The sequence below is a fragment of the Syngnathus floridae genome, chromosome 3 (assembly GCF_059516105.1).
Source record: "Syngnathus floridae isolate MCC-2025c chromosome 3, RoL_Sflo_1.0, whole genome shotgun sequence".
NCBI classification, from domain to species: Eukaryota; Metazoa; Chordata; class Actinopteri; order Syngnathiformes; family Syngnathidae; genus Syngnathus; species Syngnathus floridae.
The window spans coordinates 4,697,092-4,718,475 of NC_142415.1; the positions used below are offsets into that span (position 1 = coordinate 4,697,092).

The 21,384-nt window shown below is 43.1% G+C and overlaps 1 protein-coding gene and 1 long non-coding RNA gene across 10 annotated transcripts in view; one reads left to right on the forward strand and one right to left on the reverse strand.

The window, feature by feature from the left end:
- txlng (taxilin gamma) overlaps positions 1–21,384 on the forward strand; it is a 104,964-nt gene that overhangs the window by 76,526 nt on the left and 7,054 nt on the right. For all 3 annotated transcript variants that reach the window (XM_088371680.1, XM_088371678.1, XM_088371681.1), the window contains exons 8-10: positions 2,473–2,547; positions 5,588–5,680; positions 15,923–16,018. In XM_088371680.1, coding sequence (XP_088227806.1) covers positions 2,473–2,547; positions 5,588–5,680; positions 15,923–16,018 — 264 coding nt within the window. The remainder of the gene's footprint in view (positions 1–2,472; positions 2,548–5,587; positions 5,681–15,922; positions 16,019–21,384) is intronic.
- LOC148400125 (uncharacterized) lies at positions 9,151–14,619 on the reverse strand. Of its 7 annotated transcripts, none has more exons than XR_015857644.1 (4): positions 14,224–14,611; positions 11,732–11,856; positions 10,962–11,656; positions 9,151–10,871 (listed from the first exon to the last, which is right to left on the reverse strand). It is a non-coding gene; the product is annotated as an uncharacterized LOC148400125 (long non-coding RNA). The 7 variants fall into 7 exon arrangements; XR_015857643.1 differs by having other exon boundaries at positions 10,947–11,656; XR_015857640.1 differs by lacking the exon at positions 14,224–14,611 and adding an exon at positions 12,005–12,138 and having other exon boundaries at positions 11,563–11,656.

Here is a 21,384-nt window from a genome sequence, read left to right on the forward strand (position 1 = left end):
TGGGTCTGCTCTGCTATTATTCCCCTGCCACTGAGCGTACACTTTCGCTGGTTGTGTTGTGAACAACCTGTTTATTCGTCTGGCTTCATTCTCTCTTGTGTACCTCTTTAGGCGGCTGGCCAAGGCTTGGAGTCTTTGTTTGGCAGTTTCGAGTGCTTCAGGTATGGGCATCTAGCTGTTTTTCTTGGGAACTTGCTTTTTCATTGCACCTTTCTGGGCCTCTGTCATTTGGCTCACTTCTCTCCGTGCTATCTTGATTTTGGCCTCCATCCTTCTCTTACATGGTGGGCACTGTTGTGGTCGCATATGGTCATTCTTCTTGTAGCCAAGCATTTCTAGGATCACTGCTGCTGAGGTGTATATCAGCTCATTGGTTTCAGGGATGGTAGCCGTAGGAATTGTTGTCAGTGCTGCATTCACATCTTCTAGAAGACTTTCTGAGGGTCCTTCACTTAGCCTCTGCAGTGTGTATCTAGGTTCCCGAGCATTCATTCTCGCCATGATCTTGTTCTTCAGGTCAGTTGCTGCCTCGTTCAGCTTGATTGTGCTTATTGGGGTTTCGTACTTGTACATGGATTTAATTCGTCTCTGACCTGGTGCTCTGGTTGACCTTCGCTATGGCATTTGTGTTGTATCTCATCAATCTCGAGCTGTGATAGCAGGTGCCGTTTATGGATATTGGAACATTGAGCTACTAGTTGCTTGGCCGATAGTGTTGACTGTGGGTATCGAAGTTGCCATTGTTCCCGCATTCTCCGCATGTAACCCCTCTTGCTCGGGTTGCTGGAGTAGTAGCATTCCAACAGATCCTTATTCTCGCATCTCGCCCATTTGTGTCTTGTTCCAGTAGCCCATTTTTCCTCAGGGTGCTCTGGTTCCCCAGCACCTGACGCGGACCTTGTTTGTCCGGGCGACGTCTGAGCCGGCATGTCTTTCGTTTCTTGTACTCTCATTATCTCTGAGGTAGGCGGTATTGTTCAGGGTCTTGCCTAAGGACCCACACTGACTGTTGGTAATGTAATCGCTCATTGCTCATATTGTGCCCCTGCCGGGAATCAAACCTGGGTTTCCCGTTTGTAAGTCATGTGACTTACTGATTGAGCTAGTCAGCCGTTATATATCCGGCCCATGGGGCCGTTTAATCCGGCTCGCAAAACCTGAATTTTTCTTTATTATTAAATATTTTTTGGGTAATTTTCTCAGAAAATACTCTGTTTCCCCAGTAGATGGGAAAGCGCCCGCCCGCGCATTTACTCCCGGAAGCCGTGTCAGCAAGCTCGGTGCACACTCACAATTGCGTGTACGTACTAAGTAGTCGGGACCCCCGCGCACTCCGTGCTCTATTTCCATTAGTGCCGAATTTCGAGTGTGGGCTGTGACGTCAGCATTCTCGTTATTCGCGCGCTGAGCATTCAGATACAGTTTTACGCTATTGCCACCCACAAACCTTCCCCTGGATACCTTCCATTAAAATGAGTGTCCCGAGAAAAAGAAAGGTTGACACCGAGTGCCGAATGTTAAAAAACACTGGACAATTTGGCTCCACCTACATGTGTGAGCAGACGTTCAGCCACATGAACGTCAACAAAGCCCGTCACAGATCTAGGTTAACGGACCAACACCTCGGCTCTATCCTAAGAATTACCACAACAAATTTGACTCCAGACCATGATGCACTTGCAAAAAAGGGAGACCAACAAAACTATTGATTTCTTTATTACTTTATTTAGATGTACGTATTCTTTCACTGATTCTTCAAGATGATGTATTTGGTCAGAATGTTTGCCCTTTGATGTGATTTCACCTCATTAGATAAACATCTTTCATATTTCTGACCTGCAGGCGCTGAAATGATGGAAATATTATTCATCATAACAGTGTTGTATTTAATGAGAATCACTGATAGTAGTTTTTGGGTAAAATATTTTTGTAATGCTGTTAATAAATACATTTGTTTTCAAAAAGCTTTTTTTGATTAGCCATGCTTTACTACCTACTAAAAGTAAAAACTTGTCATGTCATTCCTATTACTTCACACAAACACTATAACCATCTGCTCCTGGTTTGGTCCCTCGGTCAAAATTTAGAACCCAATTCGGCCCGCAAGTCAAAATGTTTGCACACCCCTGGTTTAGAAGCTGTTATTTCTGCAAAAGGACATCTACTAAATATTGATGTCATTTTCCTGTTGGGGTGTCCAAATTTATGCACCTGCCTACTTTTGTTTAAGCAATAATTGCACACTTTCTGTAAATCCTATAAACTTCATTTCACTTCTCAAATATCACTGTTTGTCTGCTATATGATATATTTAACTGAAATTGCTGATCCGAACAACAAATGATTTATGAAGGAAACTCTTAAAAACGATTAGGGGTGCCAAACGTTTGCATATGACTGTGAAATAAAATAGACGATAGGACTGTTGTTCATTTGAATTGTTGACGAGCATTTTAACTTTTGTGATTTCAGTTGCTGAAAGATGCCACAGAATCTAGACGCAAGTGTGAGATGATGAAGGAGCAAGAAGTTCAACTCAAACAGCAGGTCAATAAGGAGCCAGCATTACAAACTTTTATTTGATGTACATTTTCCTTTCTCATGTGGGCAAAACACTGTTTTTTATGTAAAAAAACAGACATAGATTAATTTCCTCTTGTTTATCTGAGTATGCGAGTATGTATGAGGGCTCATTTTCTGCAGTACTTTTCAAGAACAGAATAGTCAAAATTTATAGTAGTCAGTATGGGTATACAAGTCCATATATCAATGGCATCTGATTCCTCAAGAAAGGTTTAAGTTGATTAAGTATCCAAATAAAGACATACCCTTCTTGTTAACTGGACATTTTGGACAACTTTCACGTCATTTCACGTGCTCTCCGCTAACCTCCATTTCTGACTTGGTTTCTGGTGTATTGTGCTATGAAAATGCCATCTATATACGTAGCACTCCTTATCGTCAGGTTAAAGAAAGACACTTTTACATTGCAATGGCCGACAGTACCGTATTTTCTGCACTATTAGGTGCACTTAAAAACTTAAAATTTTACTCAAAAAACCACAGTGCGCCTTATAATGCAGAGCGCCTTATATATGGATCAATTGATGAATTTGTTGATCCATACTGGTTGTACACAGCACTCTGACAAAATGTTTCAGTACGTTTTAGTACGACTAGTAAATTGCAAGGTCGCATTGCTTCCCAGCATTTCGGCAACCGTGGTCAGGGGGCGTCACTGAATAGCTGTTGTACCTGCGAGGCTATTTCATTTCAAAAAAGGATTTTCCGTTAATGTTTTCGAGTACGTTTACGGATCAATACCCAACGGAATCATAAATAAGCAGCACCAATGTGTTAAATCAGTCTTTAGTCGGTTTCCGATCACTTTTATGGGAGCGAGTGTGAGAAACGTGATTGTTTACAGGGGGCTGCCACGACACTTTGCTGAGGCTCATGGGAGTTTGCGGGTGGCTAATGCTATAAATGATAGCTGCTATACGCACGAGGCTATTTCATTTCAAAATAGGGTGCTCCGTTAATGTTTCGAGTAAATTTACTGATCGATATGGAAGGGAAACATAGGTAAGCAGTACCAACGTGTTAGATCAAACTTTAGTCAGTTCCGATCATTTTATAGGGGATAGTTTGAGAAACGCGATTGTTTACAGGGGGCTGCCACGACACTTTGCCAAGGCTCATGGGAGTCTGCGAGCTGAGGTTCATTGGAGTTTGCAGCTGGCTAATGCTATAATGATAGCTGCTATACGCACGAGGCTATTTCATGTCAAAATAGCCTGCTCTGTTAATGTTTCGAGTACATTTTGGGATCGATATGGAAGGGAAACATAGGTAAGCAGTACCAATGTGTTAGATCAAAATGTAGTCAGTTCCGATCATTTTACAGGAGATAGTTTGAGAAACGCGATTATTTACAGAGGGCTCATTGGTTATAGGCTAGTGGATGCATACCGCAACCCTAGTCAACCTCAATTTGTTGCAATTTCTATTTTATGCGCCTTTTAATCTGGTGCGCCATTTGGTGCGAAAAATACGGTACAGTCAGTGTTCTACAACCCGCCAAACAACAACGCCAACTAGCGGCAGTTGGAACATACTAAATTTGGTTACAATAGCCGTAAGTGAGTCGGGTCAGTTTCCAAAGCTTTGTCCGAGACAAAGATTTCCTGACATGTTTTGTTGAAAACCAAATATGTTGAAGAGTGAGGCGATCAACCTCTGGGGTTCCACTGTACAAGGCATCGACAAAATCAACACCAGAAAAATCACAGGCGTACTTACTGAAACAGACAGAAAAAAGTACTACTGGAAGGTACTAGGAAAATACAGAAGCAAGCAGGAGAGTGAACAAAATGTGGCAATGGCAACAAGCAAAAACAATAACTACTCATGTTAGTTCTGTCTGTCCTCTGTTGCTATTTGAATAATTTACTCTCACTTGAAACTTGAAGCAGAAAGTGGAAATTGTGGTGATAGCAATAAATCTGACTTGAAGACAGTGCATTTGTGGCACGCGTCAATCATGTATGAGATTTTGATGCCTTAAAAATTTGTAGGCACTATAATGCACTGTTGTAATTTAGTTATTAACCTGATTTTGATGTCAATGCACTCAAATCAATGTGCATATGTAGGATACACTAAAATCAATGTGCATATGTAGTTTTCAAATTTATTGTGGTAATATTTGAGCCAAAAAAAAAGTCAAAGTCAAAGTCTCCTTTATTGTCAATTCCTCCGCATGTCAAGACACACAAAGAGATCAAAATTACGTTTCTCACTATCCCAGGGTGACAAGACAGAGTTCACAACGCACATACAAGTAAACAACACAGGAAAAATAAAACAAGAACATGAACATATAAGAGTGATAGCACGCTAGCCGCTCCCGATGCACAGCAGAGTCCGGAAAGATGACAGTCAACCAGGCCACTGTGAACACGAGCACACAGCAGGCACGCACTGTCCGGTTCGTGGATCCTCTCAGGCGAACGCAACCCATCTTGTCGTCCCGCGAACGAACGTACGCCAGGAGAATGGAAGGCACGGCTGGGCGAGCTGGGTTGGCCGCAAGCCTGGCCCGATGTCTTCGCGCTGGCCCCTCTTCCGCTGCCTCGCAGACCCGCTGCCGACGCATCCCAACAATGCTCCAGGACGGAGCAGTCCGAGCTCACGACGCAGTCCAACCGGGGGAGGAAGAGCAGGCCAGTCCGGCGTCGCTCCATGACGAAGCAGTCCGAGCACCCTTAATCTCTCCGCACCAAAGTCCAGAACGCCATAAAACCCACTTCCGCCGATGTTGAGCAGAACATGCCCGCCGCACTAGTAGCACGACGTATCACACGAGACGAACACACACAAAACTGCCGGACAAACACTCAGTAAACACTCACAAAACACCGAACGGGACAGAGAGTGGCCGCTGCGTGTGCACGCGCCGCCATCTTGAAAATATCAATGTTGTAGCTAGCCCAATCTTTAGGGTGGTTATTTATCAGTGTATAATCAATAAATCTAATTCAACTTGACAATCAAAAGATTCTAAAACTCATCTCGTGTGCTTTAGCTGTCCCTCTACATGGACAAGTTTGAGGAGTTTCAGAGCACTCTGGCTAAAAGCAATGATGTCTTCACCACTTTCAGACAGGAGATGGAGAAGGTAAGGGATCCAAACCATTCCATGTTAATAATAAGTGTAACTTATGTTGTCCTTTTGTCACCTAACGATCTGGCTGAACTCTTGCACATTGTATGGGGTTGGACAACTGGTTTTCATCTCTGGCATGTTGACATCTGCCTCGCAGGCTGTACAAGCCAAATTTTTTCTTTCGCTGCACCATGTTTTGTCTTTAATTTCATGTTACCGAAGCAATCAAATCTTTAGAATGTAAGCACCTCAGTATTTATTCACTGGTTTTGGAGCAATGAACATTTGAATTGCTGTTTCACGATGTTACATCATCACAGCTATAAAAGGCCAGTCAAAATACATGAGTTTTCACACACAAAAAAATAAGTTTTACTGGTTTTAAGCTTGCGATAAGCAGCCAACTTTAGTCAAGTCGTACATACAGTGGGGGAAATAAGTATTTGACCCCTTGCTGATTTTGCAGGTTTGCCCACTTACAAAGACTGCAACGATCTACTATTTTAATCATATGTACATTCTAACAGTGAGAGACAGAATCCCAAAGAAAATTTCAGAAATTCACATCATATGAATTTATAAAAATTGATAACCGTCTGATGAGGAAAAACAAGTATTTGAACCCCTGGACAAACAGCACGTTAATATTTTGTAGAAAAGCCATTATTAGCCAGCACAGATGTCAAACGGTTTTTATAGTTGGTGACAAGCTTTGTGCACATTTCGGCAGGGATGTTGGCCCACTCGTCTCTGCAGACAGCCTCCAAATCATTCAGGTTCTGAGGTTGTCGCCTGGCAACTCGAATTTTAAGCTCCCTCCAAAGATTTTCAATTGGATTCAGGTCTGGAGACTGGCTAGGCCACTCCAGAACCTTGATGTGCTTCTTCTTCAGCCACTCTTTTGTTGCTTTGGCGGTGTGCTTAGGATCGTTGTCGTGCTGAAACACCCATCCTCGACCCATCTTCAGCTCTCTCACTGAGGGAAGGAGATGTTGGTCCAGAATTCTACGATACGTGGCCCCGTCCATCCTCCCCTCAATACGATGGAGTTGTCCCGTCCCCTTGGCTGAAAAGCACCCCCAAAGCATGATGTTGCCACCACCATGCTTGACGGTGGGGATGGTGTTCTTTGGGTTGTACTCGGTGTTCTTTGCCCTCCAAACACGACGAGTTGAGTTGAGGCCAAAAAGTTCTATTTTGGTCTCATCTGACCACATCACCTTATTCCAGGCCTCTTCTGAGTCATCCAGGTGCTGAATGGCGAACTTCATGCGGGCCTGTACATGTTTCTTCTTGAGCAGGGGGATCTTGCGTGCGCGGCAGGATTTCAATCCATGACGGCGTAGTGTGTTACCAACCGTTTCTTTTGTAACTGTGGTCCCAGCTGCCTTCAGTTGATTCATCAGTTCCCCCCTTGTGGTTTTGGGAGGATTCCTCACCATTCGCATGATCAGGGAGACCCCACGAGGTGAGATCTTGTGTGGAGGCCCAGACCGAGGGAGGTTGGCGGTGGTGTGGTGCTTCTTCCATTTCCTAATAACTGCACCAACAGTTGATCTTTTCTCTCCAAGTTGCTTTCCGATTCTCTTGTAGCCCATCCCAGCCTTGTGCAGATCAACAATCCAGTCTCCAGACCTGAATCCAATTGAAAATCTTTGGAGGGAGCTTAAAATTCGAGTTGCCAGGTGACAACCTCAGAACCTGAATGATTTGGAGGCTGTCTGCAGGGAGGAGTGGGCCAACATCCCTGCCGAAATGTGCACAAAGCTTGTCACCAACTATAAAAACTGTTTGACATCTGTGCTGGCCAATAATGCCTTTTCTACAAAATATGAACATGCTGTTTGTCCAGGGGTTCAAATACTTGTTTTTCCTCATCAGATGGTTATCAAATTTTATAAATTCATATGATGTGAATTTCTAGAATTTTCTTTGGGATTCTGTTAGAATGTACATATGATTAAAATAGTAGATTGTTGCATTCTTTGTAAGGGGGCAAACCTGCAAAATCAGCAAGGGGTCAAATACTTATTTCCCCCACTGTATATGTAACATACCGTATGTTGTATACCGTATTTTCACGTTCAAAAGGCGCACTGTAATAAAAGGCGCAGTCTCAGTTGTGTGCCATGACTGTTTAACACACACATAGGGTACGAGTTTTATATATACAATCCATGCCCACACTTAGCCCTTTAACGTCCTCATGGCGCTCTCAACTACGTCCGCCTTACAACAGCACACGCCCCCCCCCCCCCCCCCCCCCCCCCCACACACACACACACACACGGTGCCAGCAGACATGTTAGCTTTACTTGTTTTACATGTTTACTTTGAACGGCCCGTTCACACCGATGTCCAGCGGTTGGAGTTCCTTTGTCGTGCCTTGGCGTTCATTGCTTCAATTGTTTTTTTCACATCGGCTGTGATGACAGTACACATTTACACACTCACACACACACACACACACACACACACACACACACACACACACACACACACACACACACACACACACACACACACACACTGTAAATCCACACCCACACTTCCCCCGTGTACGTATTTAAAAATGAAGCGAGAGCAAAACTGAGTTTGGTATTCACATTATTACCGGTAATGGTCATCAATTAAACCCATCGAAGTCCTCATCCTCTGTTTATGAATTGAACAGCAGCGCTAAATCTCCAACTGACATGCCAAGTTCACTTTCTTCACTGTCAGTCACTTTCCGTGCCGTGTGGCTCCTCGGGTATGATGCCAGCTTTTACGAAAGCTCGAACAACAGTGCCAGCAGATATGTTAGCATGTTAGCAAGCTCGGCGTTCATTTGCTTCACTTGTTTTTTCACATTGGCTGTGAGATGGGCACGCATAGAGTCACAGATCAACAACGATGGTGATGCGTGGAAAAAAACACCTGGTCTCCTTACATGTGTTTGTGTGTATACTATGTATAGATAATAATGAGACAGAGGACGACAGCGAGTGCTCAAGTGTGTGACTGTATTGAACCGACGCCAGTGCGTCATGACGTAACACAACACATCAGTGCCGCTGGGGTATACCATTGTATCTGGGGGTGGGGGGTTTTCCACTCCCTCTACCACCTCCCCTTTTATAGATGGTACCTTATACATTGCTTCAAGCTCCCGCAAAAAATATAAGAAACAAAACTGTGGTGCAGACCAAATTTAAATTCATTCATACTGCAAATCCATGCCCACAATTCTCCCTCTAATGTTCTCATGGCGCTCTTTAATACGTACGCCTTACAACAACAACACACATAGGGAGCACTGCATGATAGGGCGCGCCGCACATTTTGAAAAAAATCTAAGACTTTTATCCGCGCCTAATAAACGCAGCTATACAGTGATCCCTCATTTATTGCTTATAATTGGTTCCAAGACCGACAGATGAAAATCCGCAATGTGGAGTCGACATTTTTACGATATCCGCATGCACAAACCCAAAACAATGAACATTTCTCATCTATTTATTAATCAGTTTAAAACCACAAGGTCAGTGTAGGAAGTAACATGCCTGATTTTGAACATCAACAATTGAACAATTTAAAAACACAATCAGTTATTCATTCATTCATTCATTCATTCATTCATTCATTCATTCATTCATTCTTGGGGGTTATGGCGCCGATATGAGTAGCAGCCTCCCAGCAGTGTTCTGTTTTCCTCTTTATTTCCTTCTTTTCTCCTTTTTCTTTCTTTTTGTCCATTCGGTGATGCTGGTGCCTTCTACCGCACCTCGGTATCGCTTCGGATCGGATATTTTTTTTCCCCCTGGGAACGGGATGGCTGCGCACATCGGTCGAGACCGGCGTAACTCTACGACGGCTTCCTGCTTATCCGGCCGGTACTGAGGGGGTCCCTCTCCTTGGCCTCGCAGCCGCGACCCCTATGAGGAGTCCGCTCCCTCATGCTCGTCGGAACCAACGACCTTTGCCGTGCTAGCCCCGTGGTGACCATCTGCACGTGCCTCGACTGGGTGCCCAGGACGCTGCTCACACGTTTGCCTGCTTTGTGATGTTTTCACCGATTCACGACCACGGTCCATTGGGCGCCGTTGAACTGGACTGCCCTTACACCTGTCTATGGACACCATGGAGGCTATTTTGTGTGTTTTGGAGTGTTCTCTGATATTGAGGGGTGCTCGTTGGCCGCTGTTACTTTTTTTCCTTTGTCTTTTTGCTTTGCTTTGCTTTGATGTCTTTTATCTTTTGCAGTTTCTGGCTATCTTTGTGGCGCCGTTGGGTGGCAGCCTTATGAGAGTCTATTGAGTTGCGCTCATGCCATCTGTGTCTTTTGTATACCCGCTCTGTGGTATGGATACTGCTGGGGCCTGAATTTCCCCACCCTCGGGATCAATAAATATTCAAATCAATCAATCAATCAGCCTCTAGGCACACACGTAATCTATTGAAGGTTAAAAACACATTAATTTAGCAAGTAACTCCTGCTTTTTGCATATTTTACTAGAGTCACTCCTTTTCAATGTCTAGGCACCCATGTCATCTATTGAACAATTTAAAAGCACACAATCAGTTTGGCTTAGCGAGAAACTCCTACTTTTTTCATGTTCTACTACACTTACTCCTTTTCAGTGTCTTTTGCCGCTGAGAGCATTCTTCCTGCTGTGCAAGAGCCCTTTTATGTGCCCACTGCTCAGCCAGCCAAGGGCCATTGGTTTCTCTTATTACAGTGTGTAGAATCTGAGTAGAGTCCTCTTGGGCAGTCTGCTGTTGAATGAGGCATGACCGTAAACCCACTGTGCTGGGAGGCCACACTTCGTGCACGTTCTGAATTTCCTTTGTCTCACAGCTGGCTCTGTGGTGGGGCTGCTGGTGGCCTTAAATCTGAGGACGATACAACTTTGTACCCCTCTGAAAATGTCCAGTCCTTGTCCATGATGTCATGGTCTTCATATTCAGCTGAGTCCTTGTTGCCTTTGGAAGATCCCACCACATTTGGGTGCTCAACTATTGCACCACCTTCAGCAGAACCTCCTTTGGAGGGTGGGGGCCATCAGCTTCTTTGATGGCTCCTCAATGGCTGTTGACAGCACACTAGCTGTTTTGCTCGTGTCTCGTCTTCATCAGCAACCAGGTGTCTTGATGCAACTAAGTGGGACTGTTGCCAAGCGTCCATAACTTGTGTGCAATCACCTTTTTGTCACAGCCCAGTCTAGAAAGAAGAGTGGAGAGGCAGGATAGGATAGTCAGTTCTGCAAAACTGTCAGGATGCAATCGGCTTACCGACCAGCTTGCGTCTCACTCTAAGTTAGGACGGCCGGAAACAATATTTCCATGGACAAGTGCAGTTTAATGATGCGCTCCTCCCAAGATGAGTACTTTTTGCGGAAACCATTGTACTCCTGGTATTCTATACCCATAAAGGACAAGCCGCTCATGTTCTAGACTCGTCACACGGTGTTGTATAGTCCGGCTCCAGTCAAGCAGTGGCTGCAGTTGGGGCATGCCATTTTCACCCCCCACATCTTGTACGGTGCCCACAAAAAAATTTAGAATGGGAAAAAGCAAGGCAGGGGACTAAGTGAAAAATGCTGGCACACTCGGGGGCTCTTAGCAGCGTTGCAATTTTGCCCTGATGACGGCTTTTCCCCCCGGCCGCCTCTCAAAAAGTGCTCGGCCCACCCAGTCATGCTCGCTCTCTGGCAGCGTGCTCAGTTCGCCCTTTGAGAGGTTTGGGCAGCGGTCGGTCAGGCACCGTGTCACCATAAACCCACATCATCAAAGGGGCATCTTGACGAGCAGGAGCATTTGAGAGGAAGTGGAAGCCTGCAACACTGGCTAGACAATTGAAGTTAAGTCACTGTTCGCTTTAATTTCTTTGCCACTTGCTTTTTCATACTGACACATTAAAGACACACTGCAACTCCAACTCGATGGCAGCCTCAGAGAGCATGTCGTCAGATGGCTCAGATGACGCTGACGGCTGCTCACCTGTGCCTGTTAACGCATGAAAATGAGCACTTGGAAACTATCTGGGATCATTTAGCCTCACGTCGGGGTCGGGTTGTTTACCTGCATGAGACAGCTTACACTTGGCCTCATTGTCACTCCCAACAAGGTCGGCATTCAGAGTGTACATGAACGACGCTGGCAGGCTCACCTTTCCCCGCTGCATTTGGTCCACATACCTGAACACACTAACCATCAATAAAAAATCCATAAGTCAACCAACGAGTAATTTTCAACTTCACATGCTCAACAAATCCAAATACATCTTGACACTGCTCGTCGGAAGATTCGTATAGCCAACGGTAGGTTTGTTTTGGTGAATACCTCCATCCCTACCTCTCGCTCATAGAGTTCCCTGACTATTGGTGTTCCCATTTGAATCAATCGGTGCTGGATCATTGCAGTCATGTCCGGAATCAATTGAGCGTTCTTGGACAGTGCGTCTTTATTGGCAGCCAGGCTCGACTGCGACATGTCACCGCCATCCCGCTCTTTTTGGTGGGAGGTCACGACCATGCACGCATAGCCCACATTGTTCTCCAGGAGCCATTTGAAGGTTTGACACTTGTTCTGGCCAAACTGGAGCTCGCTCTCACTGAGCACTAGCTGCTGGCACTCAGGGTCTCCCTTGCCCTTGACAATGTGGCTCATGGTCTTCTCCATCACCTGCACAGCACCTTTGCAGGTGGTAACTGCAGGTTTTGATCCAGAATAAAAATGAGACGTATTAGCCTACTTCATAATTACACTTTTGAAATGACAAACACAGTCCTTCTCAAATAGTGCGATACCAAGGGGGGCGCGTGTGACACCAGGGAACATGCTTTTCTTTTGGCTGTACTAGATTAAAGAGTAATTAGACATCCACTGCAGTAGGTGGGAGTGGCGGTATCACTGGAAGAGTGTGCGCACACAGCAGGCGATAAAAAGTGCAGTGGGACACCATGGAAAAGTATTTAACAGGGTTGAAAAGGAGAATTGAGAGTCACACGAAAGCTAAGACAAGGAAATATGACGAAGCGTACGTAGTGCTCGGCTTCAGTGTGACTACGATGGGACACGAGGAAAGACCGGTGTGTTTACACTGTGCCTTACAATGTTGGCAGCAGACAGTATAAAGCCAAATAAATTAAGGCGGCACTTATAAAGTCATTGCACCCCAATCACGCTGATAAGATGCTTGAGGTTTTTCAGCGAAAACGGGCTGAAAATTGTGAACAGTCATCCCACTGAACAATTATGAATGCTACTTCAGTCAATCAGCAAGCACTGTAAGCATCCCACTTTGTGAATTCTACTTCAGACAATCAGCAAGCACTGTAGGCATCATATAAAGTAACGTACCAAATTGCTCAGTGCAAAAAAAACACACCATTGCAGTAGAGCTTATACTACCTGCAGCCGCTGATATGGTCTTCATCATGTTGCCTCATTTTGATTAAAAGAAACAGCACAAGTTAATTCATTTTTGTTTTGTAGGTTAAAATGTTTTATATATTATGCTCCTGAGTTAATGTTGCTAATTACTTTTTTTCAGCATAAAAATTTGGTCAAGAATTTTTATGCCGTATTTTTCGGACTCAAAGTCACTCCGGAATATAGGTTGCATTAGCCATAAAATGCACAATAACGTGAAAAACAACATATTTAAGTCGCGTTTTGGGGGAAATGTATTCGACAAAATCCAACAACAAGAACAGACATGAACGAGCAACAACAGGCTAAACGATAGGTATGCTAACGTGACATAAACACAAACGAAGAGCTGAGAACGGGCCTGACATAACATTCAGAGTTATTCAAATAACTATTACATAAATAACACATTTATAAAACCATCTGTGTCACTCCAATTCATTAAATCCATCGATCGTACTTTGTTAACAATGCCGGCCAGGTGCGCGCCACTGACGGCAGTTGCACATCAAAATATTCCACAGACCCATATAACGATATATAAATTATATATCAAATAACTATTATATAAGCAATAATATTATCGAACCATCTGTCACTCCAAATCATTAAATCCATCGATCGTCCTTTGTCAACAATGCCGGTCGGGTGCGCGCCGCTGATGGCGCTTGCACTTCAAAATATTCCACAGGCCATATAATGATATATAAATTATATATCAAATCGTTGTTATTCCACAGCTCTAGTATATAACTATATTGTAGCGTTATCAAAGTACAAGGAAAGACCTGGGTTTGGTAAACGGCGTTCAAGAGTTCAACGAGCCAACAACTACTGAACTGTAACGATAAAAACATATACAAGTTGCTACACAAAATAAAATATATCAAATAACTATAATATAAATAGTCCACCGGCATGAACTTCCATCCCCGGAGGTGGCAATTCCAGCCACGGAGGTGGAAGAGAGCTCCATAGAATAGGACTGGGCGTGCGTAAAAGCCATGTCCGAGCCCCATCCACCGTCCCCGGACAGCCACGCGGCCGAGCGCCGGCCCCCGACTTCCATCCACGGAGGTGAAAGAGAGCTCCGTAGAGTAGGACCGAGCGTGCGTAAAAGCCATAATAGTTTTTCAAACCTTCTGTGTCACTCCAAATCATTAAATCCTTCAAACTCTTCGTCCTCCGTGTCACTTACAAACAAAGCCGCTAATGATGCCGGTAGTACGTGGGGCTCTTCGTCATCCCGTGATCGAATCTTTGTCCTTTATGTAAACAACCACCGCGCCGCTGACGTCACTTGAAATTCAAATGACAATGATCCCTTGCTGCATCGCGGTTTGTTTATTACGGTTTCGGGGTTTTTTTTTTTTTTAATTTTGAAAATTTGTGAAAAAATTCACATAAGTCGCTCCTCAGTATAAGTCGCCCCCCCCCACCCAAACTATGAAAAAAAAACGCAACTTATAGTCAGAAAAATACGTTGGTTTGAATAATTGTAATTTATTTTTTAATTTCAGGCAAAGTGATGCACTTTGAATCTGTTCTGTCACAGATTAAAAAAACAATGTTATTAATAAAGTTATTCTTTATTGTAAGTTGATCGTTCTTTTTTATTTCTTTTTTGTTTTCTTTAATGTTAATAACATGGGGGGGCGTGAAATGTTTTATTCTCCCTTTGAGGGACATCACAGAAAATTATTGAGAAGCACTACTTTAATGTGACATCATATAACATGATTAAATTTGTTTTCTACTTTGTCCCACAAATCTTTGATGGTCTGATTTGGTGTGAAAATGTGTTGTATCCTTTTTTTACAGTGTATGTAAACCTCTAGTTTCTAGTGCTCGGGCAAACTTTGTTGCCTTCTCAGTGCACTTCAGCTGCAAAGGCCTCTGTCCAAATCTAGAGGGCAAATACACAAACTTAGGTTTGAAATCTATTGCCACACGCACGCACGCACACACACACGCACACACAGACACACGTACACAACACAGAAAATATTCAAATTTCTTGTGTTTATATGGTTCTAATAGCACAACTTCATTCACCAATGTTATGAAACATTTTTGTATTTGAAGTACATCATTTGTTTGATTTTCACATTACTTTCTGTGAGTGGCAAAATGCTTGGCAAAATCTGACCTTTCAGTGTCCGATTAATCATTAGACCAGTGGTTCTTAACCCTTTTGGAGGTACCGAACCCCATTAGGTTCATATGTGCATTCACCAAACCCCTCTTTGGGGGGGGGGGTACCCGTGTGTTCGTCCATCCGCAGACGGGGGGGATACCGGGGTGTTTGGCCATCCGGGGGGCGGGGGGATGACATACCAGCAAATCGGTGTGACTTCAGCTGTTGCCTTTGCAAGACCAGTTCAGACATGCGTTTACGCGAATTTACACGACATTCAGGTGTGTTCGACCATCCACGGACGGGGGGCGGGGCGGGCGCGGTCGGGGCAAGACATACCAGCTCTGCCAAACCCCTGAAGCCGACTCACCGAACCCCTAGGGTTCGATCGAACCCAGGTTAAGAACCACTGCATTAGACCATTATTTCTGTAGTGAAGCAAATTTATTTTCATACATCACACCTCATTCAGAAGAGCTTCAGGTTTTAGTTATTTCTAAAACCAACTGATGAATATAAAGTCAGGTCATAAGTCTTTGGTTCTACGACATGGATAAGTGACAGATTTTCTGTCACGGACTGTATTATATTGTTAGGTTAATTGAATTTGTATATTGGTAAATATTTCAATGGATGGCATTTCAGTCGGGTTTGGCCACATTAGGCGCTGTGCGGAGGGACTAACACTATTCACTTTTCAGATGACGAAGAAACTTAAGAAACTGGAGAAAGAAACAACACAGTGGCGAACTAAATGGGAGAGCAACAACCAGACTTTGTTGCGGATGGCAGAAGAGGTATTGTAAATGTGGTTTCAAAAATGTCTGATTAGCTAAAGTTCATATACACAACGTTCCAAATTATTATGCATGAAGTGTTTAGGAGTGCTAAGGTAGGGATTTTTTTGTTTGTCAGCTAAACTCATACATGGTGATGTGTCAGGGCTCTTTGAATCACTGAAACCAATTGCAGACACCTCTGCTAATTAGTTTGGCAGGTAAGTCTAATTAAAGGGAAAACTACTTAAACTTGTCCCACATTACCTACCATTGTCAACCAAAATGGGGGAAAAAAAATAAAATAAAAAAAGCACCTGACGGCTGCTGAAAAGAGACAAATATTTGAGTGTTTGGGTCAAGGCATGACAACAATCAAATTTGCCAAGAGACTTCAGTGCGATCATCGCACAATCAAGAAGTATGTAGCTGATTCAGAGCACACACGTACGTGCTGATAAGGGAAAATCAAGGGCTCTTTCCAACAGGCAATCACACTGATTAAAAGAGCAGCTGCAGAAATGCCTTGTCGTAGTAGCAGACATGTTTTTGAAGCTGCTGGTGTGTCCAGTGTGCCCCGAACAACAAGATGCAGGGTCCTCTAGAGGTTTGCAGCTGTGCGTAAGCCATCCTTTCGACCTCTTCTATCTATTGCACACAAGCATAATTGGCTCCTGTGGGACAAACAATACATGAAAACTGTTTTGTTCACTGATGAATGCCCGGTAACCTTGGATGGTCCAGATGGATGGAGTCGTGGATGGTTGGTTGACGGTCACTCCATGCAAACAAGGCTACGGCACCAACAAGGAGGTGGTGGAAATATGTTTTGGGTTAAAATCATGGGGAAAGAGATTAACATGACAGTGTAAAAAATGCATCCATAATGTATAGTTTCTCAAAGAGCATCTGCCATGGTTCAAATCAAGACCTGTGCATTCTGCTGTAAGGTAAGTCTTATGTTACAAAGAATACGTCTGTATTTCTGGCTACTCTGGGAGTAAAAGAAGTTAAAAGAAGAAATGAACCCGTCAGCCTTTCCTTGCAGCAAGACGGTGTCAACAGCCTGTCACTGAAGCTATTCTTCCGCCCACCGATGGTGCTGTACAGTTGGTGGACAGGGTTGTCTTTGATTGGCAGCAGCCTGGCCAACACCCGCTGTTTTGCCACAGACGCCAGATCAGGCAGCTCTGTAATTAGTGATCAGTTTAACTTCTAAATATTCAGAAGTTTGCATATACGCTTGGCATGTGTAATCCTTAGACACCAGCAAAAAAGATGTTGCTCACGGTTGCATGGTGTTTTTAAAGTGATAAATGTGTTATTCTGAATCATGGAAAATGGAAATGTAGGAAAGAGAACTTTGGCATGGAAAATGATAGGAAAGAAAGAAAAAACATTAGCCAGCATTAATATTGTATTAAATTCATGGCCTGACAGGAGAGTTCACCATGACCTAGGAGATGAAGAAATGAGACTGTTTACAAATTGGCACCAGCAAAAGTCAAACAGCTGGATTGGACGAGATGTAGTAGGCTGTCTTGGGGGAATAATTGGCTTTAATGTACCCAAGAAAGGAGACCAATAGTTCCAAACTCTTGTTACAAAATCAAGTGTATGAAAATGCGTGATTTGTTTTATGGGGCGCGGTTCTTCCATATCGTGGGAGAGAACACCTGGCGCCGTATACTTTGCCTTTTTCCGGAACGCAGAATTAATATAACCGGATAAAATTTAGCTAACCTGGTATAAAGTTGGTTTGTGTCTCAGTGGACATTTTCCCCTTAGAAGAAAACGAAATTGAAGAAGTTGGACGTCGGTAATTGGTAATGGTTGATACGACACGAAGGGGAATTGGGTTGCCCTCACCTCCCATACGATACATTTCCAGTGTGTGTTTGTCTGTGTGTATATATATATATATATATATATATATATATATATATATATATATATATATATATATATATATATATATATATATATGTACTCTACCGTTCAAATGTTTGGGGTCACATTGAAATTTCCTTATTTTTGAAGGAAAAGCACTGTACTTTTCAATGAAGATAATTTTAAACTAGTCTTAACTTTAAAGAAATACACTCTATACATTGCTAATGTGGTAAATGACTATTCTAGCTGCAAATGTCTGGTTTTTGGTGCAATATCTACATAGGTGTATAGAGGCCCATTTCCAGCAACTATCACTCCAGTGTTCTAATGGTACAATGTGTTTGCTCATTGGCTCAGAAGGCTAATTGATGATTAGAAAACCCTTGTGCAATCTTGTTCACACATCTGAAAACAGTTTCAGATGTACAGTTTCGTTACAGAAGCTACAAAACTGACCTTCCTGTGAGCAGATTGAGTTTCTGGAACATCAGATTTGTGGGGTCAATTAAACGCTCAAAATGGCCAGAAAGAGAACTTTCATCTGAAACTTGACAGTCTATTCTTGTTCTTAGAAATGAAGGCTATTCCATGCGAGAAATTGCTAAGAAATTGAAGATTTCCTACAACGGTGTGTACTACTCCCTTCAGAAGACAGCACAAACAAGCTCTAACCAGAGTCAAAAAAAAAGTGGGAGGCCGCGTTGCACAACTGAGCAAGAAGATAAGTACATTAGAGTCTCTAGTTTGACAAACAGACGCCTCACAGGTCCCCAACTGGCATCTTCATTAAATAGTCCCCGCAAAACACCAGTGTCAACATCTACAGTGAAGAGGCGGCTGCGGGATTCTGGGCTTCAGGGCAGAGTGGCAAAGAAAAAGCCATATCTGAGACTGGCCAACAAAAGAAAAAGATTAAGATGGGCAAAAGAACACAGACATTGGACGGAGGAAGACTGGAAAAAAGTATTGTGGACGGATGAATCCAAGTTTGAGGTGTTTGGATCACAAAGAAGAACGTTTGTGAGACGCTGAACAAATGAAAAGATGCTGGAAGAATACCTGACGCCATCTGTTAAGCATGGAGGAGGTAATGTGATGGTCTGGGGTTGCTTTGGCGCTGGTAAGGTGGGAGATTTGTACAGGGTAAAAGGGATTCTGAATAAGGAAGGCTATCACTCCATTTTGCAACGCCATGCCATACCCAGTGGACAGCGCTTGATTGGAGCCAATTTCATCCTACAACAGGACAATGACCCCAAACACACCTCCAAATTGTGCGAGAACTATTTAGAGCAGAAGCAGGCAGCTGGTATTCTATCGGTAATGGAGTGGCCAGCGCAGTCACCAGATCTGAACCCCATTGAACTGTTGTGGGAGCAGCTTGACCGTATGGTACGCAAGAAGTGCCCATCCAACCAATCCAACTTGTGGGAGCTGCTTCTGGAAGTGTGGGGTGCAATTTCTCCAGATTACCTCAACAAATTAACAGCTAGAATGCCAAAGGTCTGCAATGCCGTAATTGCTGCAAATGGAGGATTCTTTGACGAAAGCAAAGTTTGATGTAAAAAAAATCTTATTTTAAATACAAATCATTATTTCTAACCTTGTCAATGTCTTGACTCTATTTTCTATTCATTTCACAACGTTTGGTGGTGAATAAGTGTGACTTTTCATGGAAAACACAAAATTGTTTGGGTGACCCCAAACTTTTGAACGATAGTGTATATGTGTGTATATATATATATATATATATATATATATATATATATATATATATATATATATATATATATATATGTGTATATATGTATAAATATGTATATATATATATATATATATATATATATATATATATATATATATATATACGTATATATAGGGATATTTTAGTTTTTTTCTTACATAAGCCGCAGCGGACTAAGCCGAACGTGCACACGAGTTTTTTACAAAGAAAGTTTGAATAACATGTCTTTCTAAACATTGCCTTTGACGCAGCAGTCGTACCGCAGCAACACGGAAGTGTGCACGCGAGCTATTAACAAAGAAATACTGGACACAGAAAGCTTTTTTAAAGTTTTAATAACATACCTTAACATTTCTTTCCAAACACTGCCTTTGATGCGGCAGTAATATCGCAGCAACACAGAAGTAACACAGCACTAATAGGGTTTGATTAAATAAAACATACCGGTAAAAGTCACTGAGACGCGGCGGTAACACAGCAGCAACACGGAAGCACAGCACTAACAGGGCTGATTAAAAAAACATACTAGTAAAAATAAAATAAAGAGCTTCATCGTCTTCATCTTCCTCCTGTGGACTGAAACCATCGAAGTCTTCCTCAATGTCCGATTGGAATAGCGTTAGATCTCCTTCGCCTCACACTTTCTCAGTCTCTCTTTCGTCGTCGCTTTTATGCATTTCTTCGAGTGTGATGAGGATGCTAATCTTATTCATGCACGAAGTGCTAAATTACATTAAACTAGCGAGCGACACGTATAGCTCCAGAGTAGACGGGACCACGAAATAAAGAAAAGGGTGCCGCAGCACAATGTCATCAACATCGACTGCCTTTAGCTTAAAAGCGGCATCATATGCATTTCTTTTGTCCCCCATAATGACGGTTTGTGTATAAAAGCTTCCTTTCAGTAATGTCAGTCTTGATCGCGTTCTGCGTGATGCGCGAAATGTTCAAAACACAAACTAGCACGTCTTCTTCGGCGCATTATCTCTTCTTCGGCTGTCTCGCTCTTGCTTCCTGCTAGAGCGCCCCTGGAGGCCGTAAAAATCCATAAATACACCGCGCCGCCATTTAAGCCTCAGGGTTCAAAGTAACCTTCTGAATAAAATGCATGAAAAGTTCACATTCATTACAACTTGTTTTTGGTGAGCAAAATGTCAGAAGAATTGAATTTAAATGCTGATTGATTGGGTTTTAATACAATGCAGATGGTCCAAACAGCGCCACTGCTTTGTGTAATCTCTGAGTCACATGGCAGACTAAGAGAAAGTGTTTAGACTCTAAAGGTTTGTTTGACAGGTGTCAAACTCAAGGCCCCGGGGCCAGATACGGCCCGCCACATCATTCTATGTGGCCCGCGAAGACAAATTGTGCATCAAATTCGTGTGTCATTACTAGAATTGCAAATTGTGTTCACGTTGAATTATATCTTTTTTTAAAAATATTTGATCAGTTTTTACTCATCTGATTTGAAAACGATTTATTTGTCAGTTTGTTTTGTAGCTTTTACTGTATATAATGAGGTGCTCATACATTCATAACGGCCCTCCGAAAGAAGCTATGAGTACAATGCGGCCCTCGATAGAAATGAGTTTGACACCCCTGGTCCCGCCCTTTGACGCCGGTCACCTAGCGTGCATTCCTACTAAAGCTCATAATAGTCACAAGCAAGACAGCCAGAATAAGCAGCAGTCATAGTAGTGTTTCAAAATAGTATTTTTTTTTTTTTTTTTCTTCAAGATAGCGCACAACA